This window comes from Epinephelus fuscoguttatus, linkage group LG15 (genome assembly GCF_011397635.1).
Source record: "Epinephelus fuscoguttatus linkage group LG15, E.fuscoguttatus.final_Chr_v1".
Lineage (NCBI taxonomy): Eukaryota > Metazoa > Chordata > Actinopteri > Perciformes > Serranidae > Epinephelus > Epinephelus fuscoguttatus.
In genome coordinates, this window is record NC_064766.1 from 24,837,390 (window position 1) to 24,847,443 (window position 10,054).

A 10,054-nucleotide genomic window follows, 5' to 3' on the forward strand; every position below is an offset into this window, starting at 1 on the left:
GCTGACTACATTTTGTATGATGTTTGACTGCAGCTTGGACAGACATGAATGGTACTTTGTGGCGGCCTTTCATTGCATTGTGCCAGCAAAGGGGCTAAAATTAGCGCGTCCATCACAGTATTTCTATCACTGCTGATAGGAGCCGATTGGAGCTGGAGCCCATAAATACCTGTAAGTACAACGGAGTCATTTGACCTGAAAGTGAATGCCAACTGTAACCTTTGCCATTAAATACGAAAGCCAGATGTTAGCTGATGTTAGTGGAAAGGGACTACATATTCAACACATTCTCACTCTGGCCTCAAACCTCATCACATATCGTGTTTCCACATCCAGATACAACATGAAAGGTACCTTTGGTGCAGATATGACATTCTGGAGCAAGTTCTGCCTGTTACTTGTACTGTCTTCTTTCAAAATACACCTCAGTTTTCACAGGAAATTTAACATTTACATACAGTTTCTTTCAAAATAAACGCACTACATAGGTAAAACACTGCAAAGTGATGTTTTTTTTACTTCAACAACAAAAACACATGGCTAGGTTTTGTAAAAAAGAACAGGGTTTAGCTTTAGAATCTTACGGGACGAGAACAGTGGGTGAAAGTCAGTGTTTGTTGGACCCATCCACCACCACCCCCACTCCCACGTGCCCTACTTAGACTTTTGTCGCCTTTACTTTCGTTCGTGTCCTGCCTCGTTTCCCCCTGAAGCTGCTGAGCACCATTAAACTATAACGGCGACCAGCCGCGTATCTGACACCGTAAGTCACTGCCCAAACGCCAGATTTCGCTGATTTCAGAGTGAGACTGCTTTGACAAGTTTCTTTTGTTTTAATTGTGCATGTTTTGTTACCTTCTGACAGAGCCAGGCAAACTGTTTGCCCCTGTTTGCAGTCTTTACGTTAAAATATGCAAGCTGGCCTCTGAGGGTAGCTTCATATTTAAAGGTCTAGTGTGTAAGACTTAGTGGCATCTAATGGTGAGGTTGCAGATTGCAACCAAATGAAACTCCTGTGTGTCAAGCATGCTGGAGAACTGCAGTGGCTGACATAAATATGTGAATGGCCCTATCGAGAGCCAGTGTTTGGTTTGTCCATATGTTGCTACTGTAGAAACAACAGAGCGGACCCTGTAGAAGAAGACCCACTATAAAGAGCTCAGTGTAAGGAAACGAAACAATTCTTAGTTTCAGGTAATTACACCCATGAAATCATAATTATGAATATTATGTTCCATTGCTGCCCATATAGGCCTATTTCTCTAAATCCTACACACTGGACCTTTAACAGACAAACATGAGAGGGGTACCAGTCTTGATTATACATCTTGAATTGACCCTCGTGGCCGAAACGTTATAATCAAAATAAAAAAAATGCATATTGAGCCACAGTGTGCAACACTTGTTTTCTGTAATCAAGTCTACTCCCAGTGATCAGCACCTCATTATAATCCTGAGTGTGACTTACTTTTATATTTGAAAAAGTGGTACCAATCTTGTCATCTAACTCTCTACAAGAAAGTAAATAAGTGAATAATCCAAGCATGTTGAACTGTAAGTAGGCTGAATACATACATAAGGTATAAAGAAACATATTTTGTAAAGTCTTCAGTCTTCAGCAATACCTGAAGTAAATTCCCCCGAGAACATTCCCACTCAAAACGACTGCCTCTGACTGAAAGACACATGAGCTAAATGAGCTGTGGTGTGTTGTGTTGATAGATTTTCAGGAGAATTATAGCTGTTGTCTCTATTGATGACAGGGTGAGAGGAGGCTGAGTGGGATTGTCTCAGTGTGAGGTTGATTGGGTGCCAGGTCCAGACTTGTCTTGATGAGACAGGAACACAGTGGAGCCAGCGGGAGGAGTGCAGAGGGGAACAGGGTAATCCCTGTCCCTCACAGCAGGACATGACAGCAGCATTCTGTACTTTTACACACACAGAAAACACACACACACACACACACACACACACACACACACACACACACACACACACACAAATATATAGCACCACCACTTAATTTTGATTAGTTATTTAATACTGAACAGCTCTGATAAAGCTGTTGCATACAGTGGCGGTATGGTAAGTAGTTATGGAAACCCAAAATGTTCAGTATTAAATAAACACAAGAATAAATAATATGTGATGAAATGAATAATTATGTATATGTAAATACAAACAAAATAGCATTAATATTGAATTTTATTTTATTTTCATGCCTTTTATAGTAACAGGGATTATTGCAGGTGATTATTGCAGGTCTGCTCATTCAGGTCATAGCAATAATCAATTTAATCGGCCTTGCCTTCTTTGTCTTGACTGAAAAACACTTAAAAAATAAAATAAACAGCTAGAAAACAAAAATAATTAAAATAAATTAAAGCTTCATTATAATGGACTAGATGAATTAATGAATGATTGAATCAATTGTTAATTTTCGTGTCTGGCCGTTTCAACACGGCCCACCTCTTATAGGATTATCTGGACACATTTAAAGAAAATCATTATTCTAGTGCCATCGGGCTAGCAAATCCATTATTTGACCCTGTAATGCATTTTTATCCTATCCATGGCCCTTCAAGTGGACAAAAATGTCCACCTGTCATTTAGCCATTTGTTATTGTTGCTGGGATAAAAATGCATTACAGGGTCAAATAATGGATTTTCATGCTGAAAGTTGGGATTTTCAAATTTAACCCAAAATTACCCCCCTTGACAAAAATCACCCCCCTGTGACCTTTTGTTGGACACTTTCTAGAAAACTGGCATTTTTGTCCACTTGAAGGGTCATGGATAGGATAAAAATTGAGATTTGAGATTTGAGATTGAGATTTTGAAATTTCACCCAGAATGACACCCCCATGCAAAAAGTCACCCCCCTGTGACCTTTCATTTGTCTGTGACGGAGTTTTGAATTTTGGGAATGGACAAAAATGTCCAGGGGCAACACAAGGGTTAATACATCACCAATATATAATACAATATATATATATACTTTTAGATACATCCTTTACTGTTATTGTGTGTTACACAATGAAACTTTGTAACTTTGTCGCAAGCAGTTATGTATTTATGTACACATGCACACACTCACATAAGCTCATCACATCATTCTTACGACCACATACACATTCATATCTTTATTTTACTTCATATATATATATATATATATATGCCTTTAAAATTATTTCTATCTAAATAAATATATATAATTATAATAACATATATGAAAAATAATTTTGCACTTTTACTTGATTAAGATTTTGAATGCAGGACAATGTTGAGTCTGTGCCTTTAAGAATTCTCCCGCGCTGGTTTCCGAACCCGGAAAGCGACCGGAAAGGGCAGGAATATTTCGCGCCAAATTGAAACAACGGAGCAGTGAGTCTGAGCAGCAGCAGGAGACACGAGCTGAGACACAAACCAACAGGCTCTGCTTTTAACGTTTCACTCGGTATTTCTCTGTCAAGGTATGTAATGACTCAGCGTTAGACTCTGTGTTTATGTAAATAAAGTTAGCATTTAATAATATTTACGGGCTCAGCTGGGGCACGTGTTGGGCTTTAGCCTCATAAAGTCGAGTTGATAATTAATTGTCGTCGTGTCCAGTTTAGCTAACATGGAGGAGGCCAACAAGCTAATCGGCACCGGGAAGAAGCACCTGGTGATGGGGAAGGTGGTGGAGGCGGTGAGCGCCCTGCAGGAGGCCTGCGGCATGCTGTGAGTCAACTACCACACAATAGAGACCAATAAACACATATTATATTATTAAGTTAATAAGCCAGACAGCATCAGCGCGGCCACATGCTTAATTTTGAAGGTCTTGTTAAAGCTTTACAAACTTGAAAATGACCAGTGAAGGAAACATTAACGCAAGTATCACACACTGTGCAATATTTTCCAGTGTACGACTTTATCATGCACATAACTGCACATATTTCTTATGTTTACTTTATTCTATTGATGTGTTTATATTGTAGTTAAATTTCACACATACAGCCTCAGCATATTTTATTTTTAATATTTTAATATCTTAAGTACAAGTGTCAAACACTGTAGCACAATGCAAATTTTATTTTTTATTTTAATGCACATTTTCATTTCTATTATTTTATTGCTTTATATTTACATACTTATATTTCATTCTTTATTCTTTACATGGAGCGACTGTAACCAGTCAGTTTCCCCTTTTAGGGATCAATAAAGTATTTCTGATTCTGAATAATTTTGTTTTCATTTATCGCCATTTTTTCCTTTTTATTTCTTTGATTTAAAAAAAAAAAAAAAGAAGTAACAAAACTGATGACTTGTGTTAAAACCTGCAATAAAGATTTAATTAATAATTAATGAATTAAATTAAAATAAAGAAGAATAAGTGAAATAATCTGCTTGCTACCAAAAATACTGTATGAGGTATCAGGGCTGCAGCTAACAGTTATCTTCATTATTGATTAATCTGCCTATTTTCTCTATTAATCGTTTTGTCAATAAAAAATAAAAAAAAATTGTGTGTGTAACATCCCAGTACTCAAGGTGACATCTTGAGTACTCACTTTATCACTGCTAAAAAAAACCAACTGTTTTTCATGGTCATTTTAATGGCAGTTTAAGGTTTGTTATGCAAATAATAGTAACTGTGTGCAGCTGTCTTTTCCATACGTGCAAAAAACTGAGTGGTTTCCATTTGTGTTTGATTATAATTTGACTTTACAACTTAATTTTTCTGTCATTTTAGGGCTAAAAAGTACGGAGACACAGCAGACGAGTGTGGAGAGGCTTTCTTCTGGTGTGGCAAAGCGCTGCTGGATCTGGCACGGTAAACTCATAACTAAAACAGCAGGGATAGGTGAATGAAGCCGAAGGAAGCTTTGGGGCTTCATTTTATTTGTGCTGCTTCAAACGCAGCAAACACAGTGACATCTGGTGGTCTGAAACATGTATAGCAGCTCAGACTCAGAGCACCACAACACCTCTCTGATTTTAATAGTTTAATCTCGCTGTGTGCAATAAAAGTTCAACGAGCCTGTGTTTTATAATCAAATAATGCTTTTGATCATAAGTGCTGCATATAATGGAGATGTTACAGTAAAAATAATTAATGCATTATCCATATTGTGTCAACACAAAACCTTAAAGTTCCTGATTGGTGTAGTTTAGGCTCAGTGTCAGTGTGGGTTTATGTGTTTTAACCTCTTAATATATATATGGTTGCAGGATGGAGAACACAGTCCTGGGTAATGCTCTGGAAGGAGTACCAGAAGAGGAGGAAGAGGAAGAAGAAAAACCCAAAGATTCCAACGTTGACAGCACAGAAAACATAGATGGTGAGAGAATAATACAACATTGGAAAAAGTGACCTGTTTGGATGCATTTTGTAATGCCGCTCACCCTAACTGTCCTCTCTATCTTCAACAGAGAAGACCCGGGATGAGCTGAGGGTTCAGGTGTACGACGCCATGGCAGAGAAGAAAGGCGAAGACGCTGAGAAGGCCGAAGAGAAACAGAGCGATGATAAGGAGAAGAAGGGCGATGAAGAAAAGGCTGAGGCTGAGGATGAGCAACAGAAAGCAGCAGAGAAAGACGAGGAAAAGGACGACAAGGTCAACGGAAGCAAATCCGATGAAATTAAAGATGAGAAAGAAAATGGCGAGGAAGCCGAGAAAGAGTCAGGAGAAAAGGACGAGGAAGCGGAAGGTGACTTTTCCCTTTTTTCTCTCTCTGTTCTTTAACAACAGACCTTGATTGTAAATGGCTTTCTGATGGTTGTAATGATATGTTTCCAAACACATGTTATTTGTGCTTCAGATGGTGAGGAAGAGGAAGGGGAAGATGGTGATGATGCGGAGATGGAGTGTGATGCAGAGGAAAAAGGAGATGATGCTGCTGAGAAGGTACTCGACCAATCGGCTTAAGTACACATCAGAATAACTTGGCTGAAGGTGTGGTTTTTAAATCCTAAACCTGTGTTCCTGTGTGTTTCAGGACAGCGACGACGACGATGAGGAGGTGGGGAACCTGCAGCTGGCCTGGGAGATGCTGGAAGTCGCTAAAGTCATCTACAAAAGGTGATTGAAACACTGTCCGTGATTGTGAGGATGTGAATTTGATGGTCACTGAGCTCCAGCTTCATGTTAACTGATATTTATTTATTTATTTATTTATTTATTTATTTAAAAACAAGGAAAGAGCCTAAAGAGGATCAACTCATGGCTGCACAGGCTCACCTGAAACTGGGCGAAGTTTCTTCTGAATCAGGTAACAAGTCACTCAGTGAATCTTAGTTTTGCACACTTTATTTTTGTTGTAACTCGTAAATATGGAATACAGAAGCTGTCACAATAAAAATAAATGACTCAATAAGTAAGTAAACTTTATTTCTGTAACACTTTTTAGAGACATAAGTCACAAAGTGCTTTACAAGGTCATGATACAGCATACAAGAAGGAAATTATAGAGGATGAAGTGACCACCTGAGCTGCCTGTGTGGAAAGGCTAAACAAAAAGGAAAAAAATGAATGTGCCATTAAATTAATTTTTTAAAAAAAAAAAAAGATTAAAAAGCGTACTTAAAATTTTAAGTGTAAACAAATAAAGGGAAAATAAATAAATAGGGGAATTAATTCAGAGATGATGTATAAAGAGGCAAATTAAAACAATATTGATTTAATTTAGTTACATTTTAGCAATTATTCAGTGCCTTTTTAATATCATTATTTTTACATTTAATAAAATATTTATTTATTGAGTCATTTCCTTAATTTATTTTTAATGTCCGCAGCTTCCATCCTCCATAATGGTACAAAATTCCATGGGGTTGAGGGGCAGCTTGAGGTGTATTTAATTGATTTTTGAATGGCTCATATTAGGTGATGATTAATCATGACAGTTTTGATAATCATCAAAGTCATGTGTCAAAAAAAGGCAAACATTTGCTGGTTCCAGCTGTCACGTGAGGATTTGCAGCTATTCTGTGTAAAATAAGAATGTTTTATTAGTCCCACGGTGGGGACATTTGAAATTCAATAGCTGTTAGACACACAAAACGAGCAGTTTTTGTAGACGTCACCTGGTTTCTGAGAAGCTAACCGTTTTGTTTCATAGGCTAAACAATTAAAACGAATGAATTAATAATGAAAATAATTGGCAGTTTCAGCCCTGACCCCTTCAGTCTGTACTATAACTGATATTACAACACACGTGCCTCAAAGACTGAACCTGTTTTACTGCTTAAATTCACTTCCTTGTTGAGAAATGGGTCTTTAGTCGCTGACTTTCTCTTCCAGGAAATTACACCCAGGCGCTGGAGGATTTCCAGGAGTGTCTGAAGCTGCAGGTGAAGCACCTGGACTCAGACAGCCGCCTGCTTGCGGAGACTCACTACCAGCTGGGAGTGACCTACAGCTTAAACCTCCAGTACAGCGAGGCTGTCGAGGAGCTGAAGAGCTCCATCTCTGTCATAAAGAGCAGGCTGGGTACGCACAGGAAACATGGTCTCATGTTTTAAGTCATATTTCAGTCCCTTTAATCAGCCTTGTTTTCACTGTAGCAACAGGTGCCTGAGCCTTTGAAGCTTCGAGTATGATGCTAACATTCCCACTTTGCCTTGCAGACAAGCTGCAGGGGCTGCTCGACAAGGCCGAGGGCCCAGAGGCTCTACCGGACGAGAGGAAGGAGATGGAGGAGCTGAAGGCTCTGCTGCCAGAGATCCAGGAGAAGGTGGAGGACGCCACCGAGAGTCAGAAAATGATAAAAGCTGCTGCTGCTGAGGCTGCGAAGGCTCCACTGGTGAGTTGGGGATGGGGTCGTTTTTATTAAAATGTAAAGAGGCACAGAGGGCGTCTGCACTCTCTTAGGCTCTTAATAAAGAGTTTATTTCTCTCTGCAAGACTACGTTTCCATCTACCGATCTTCCTCAGGCCTGAGGAGCATTTTTTTTCCTCTTACACCTGACTATTTTTGTCCCTAGTTTTGTGATGTCACTAGGTTACCAACCAATAGTGAGGAGTAATGTGATTATATATTGGGGTTTTTCCACCAGTCATCCCTTTGTATATAGTAAATTCACGTAAGCAGTGTTGTACTGAATAGACTTTTGACCTCAGTTGAGACTTTCTGCAGGTGTAAATCAACAAGATGAACTGTATAGGAGCTTGAATCTAACTTAAGTTCATGTACCTGTCAGGATGGAGGCTCCACTTCCTCTGCGTTCCCCGGCACCACTGTGCAGAATGGAGACTCCTCATCCAGCTCAAAGGTGAGTCTCCTACTCTAATGACAGAAATGATTATTAAACAAAGTGGTGATGGGCATCAATAGGTTTGTTTGGCGTCTGCTTTCACAGCCTCACACTGAAAGACAAACAGTCTTAATAGCAGTGTTAAAATCTGCTGTAAGATCACAAGAGTGACACAACGGGACAGGTTTTAGCAGTCTGTTTGTGCAAAGCAAGCTGCTCTAACCAATTGGGATTAATAAAGTGATCTGAATCTGACTGAATCTTTAACTCTTGCCGAGCACTCATCTGTCATTGTTTGTCTCTGTACCCAGATTAACGGCACGTCAACCAACGGAGTCAGCTCGACCAACGGCCACGCCTCCAAAGCTCCAGTCTCTGACATCTCCCACCTGGTCAGGAAGAAGGTAAGAGAGCTTAGATATTTGGTTTCAGTTCAATCTGAAAATCTGTTGTTGCACATCTGTTGTCAATCTCATTTGAATGAACCTGTCTGTTTCAGAGGAAGCCAGAGGACAGTCCAGTGAAGGAGAGCGTGGTGAAGAAGGTGAAGCAGAACGATGGTCAGAGTAACGGCGTTCACGAAGCCAACGGAGACACGAACGGACACGCTAACAGTACGGAAGTCAAGAGGTGAGAGATGTCCACAGTACTGTTAATGAGCAACTATTGTGATCATCAAGTAATTGTTTTAGTAACTTTTGAACAATAATAAACTGAAAAGCTTTGGATTTTTTGACTTTTGGTAGGTTTGTTTTCTGCTGTCGAGTCTAACTCAAACTCCTTTTGTCTTCCAGTCAGTGAAGCTGGACTCCTGCTGCAAGTTTCCTTTCCAACTCTTGAAGAGATTCACCGACGTGCCGAGCTCTTACTGCCCCTACACTTGTTTGCCGACTGTAAATATGTGCATCGTTTTCTATGCCTGTTGTTTAGTGTTTGTTCACAAATGTAACCTATAAAGTTAAATAAAACAGTTGATAAAGTTGTTTCATCAAACTCTGGCTTTGAAGTTTTCCCAAATAAGATTCTCACAGTAGCTAAGGGGCCCAAAGTGTGCCAAGAAAATCTCCCCCACACCATCACACCACCAGCAGCAGCCTGAACCGCTGATACAAGGCAGGATGGATCCATGCTTTCATGTTGTTTACACCAAATTGTGACCCTACCATCTGAATGTGGCAGCAGAAATCCAGACTCATCAGACCAGGCAATGTTTTTCCAATCTTCTGTTGTCCAGTTTTGGTGAGGCTGTGTGAACTGTAGCCTCAGTTTCCTGTTGTTAGCTGACAGGAGTGGCACCTGGTGTGGTCTTCTGCTGCTGTAGCCCATCTGCTTCAAGGTTGGACGTGTTGTTGGTTCAGAGATGGTCTTCTGCAGACCTTGGTTGTAAGCAGTGGTTATTTGAGTTACTGTTGCCTTTCTATCATCTTGAACCAGTCTGGCCATTCTCCTCTGACCTCTGGCATCAACAAGGCATTTTCACCCAGAGAACTGCTGCTCACTGGATATTTCCTCTTTTTCAGACCATCCTCTGTAAACCCTAGAGATGGTTGTGTGTGAAAATCCCAGTAGACCAGACCAGCCTGTCTGGCACCAACAACTATGCCACGTTCAAAGTCACTTAAATCACCTTTCTTCCCCATTCTGATGCTCAGTTTGAACTTCAGAGATATGTTTTGCTGCTTCCCCCATCTATAGCAGTGCATTGCTTGGCTTCTGTGGTAGTACTCCTGGCTGCTTCTCCAAACTGGGGGAGTGCTGACTGACACCTACTCTATGTAATACATTGTCTGTGGATAAGCACCTCATACAACCCCT

At 40.0% G+C, this 10,054-nt stretch overlaps 1 protein-coding gene across 2 annotated transcripts; it reads left to right on the forward strand.

Annotated features, from left to right (window-relative positions):
• Window positions 1-3,329: 3,329 nt before the first annotated feature.
• Window positions 3,330-9,232, forward strand: LOC125902070 (histone-binding protein N1/N2-like). 2 transcript variants are annotated; one of them, XM_049598178.1, is made up of 14 exons: window positions 3,330-3,473; window positions 3,613-3,723; window positions 4,739-4,819; window positions 5,218-5,327; window positions 5,419-5,697; window positions 5,809-5,894; window positions 5,986-6,068; window positions 6,185-6,258; window positions 7,287-7,475; window positions 7,613-7,788; window positions 8,186-8,257; window positions 8,551-8,643; window positions 8,739-8,869; window positions 9,034-9,232. In XM_049598178.1, exons 2-14 carry the CDS (start codon window positions 3,623-3,625, stop codon window positions 9,038-9,040), a joined length of 1,482 nt encoding a protein of 493 aa, XP_049454135.1. In that variant the 5' UTR covers window positions 3,330-3,473; window positions 3,613-3,622; the 3' UTR covers window positions 9,041-9,232. The 2 variants fall into 2 exon arrangements, with proteins under 2 accessions (XP_049454135.1, XP_049454136.1); XM_049598179.1 differs by having other exon boundaries at window positions 3,618-3,723.
• The last annotated feature ends 822 nt before the right edge of the window (window positions 9,233-10,054 follow it).

Excerpts from the sequence above, each read along its gene's own strand:
- LOC125902070 (XM_049598178.1), top strand. The coding sequence starts at position 3,623 with ATGGAGGAGGCCAACAAGCTAATCGGCACCGGGAAGAAGCACCTGGTG. Across the intron at positions 7,476-7,612 it reads TGTCATAAAGAGCAGGCTGG|ACAAGCTGCAGGGGCTGCTC; the intron begins GTACGCACAGGA and ends TTTGCCTTGCAG. Across the intron at positions 8,258-8,550 it reads ACTCCTCATCCAGCTCAAAG|ATTAACGGCACGTCAACCAA; the intron begins GTGAGTCTCCTA and ends CTCTGTACCCAG.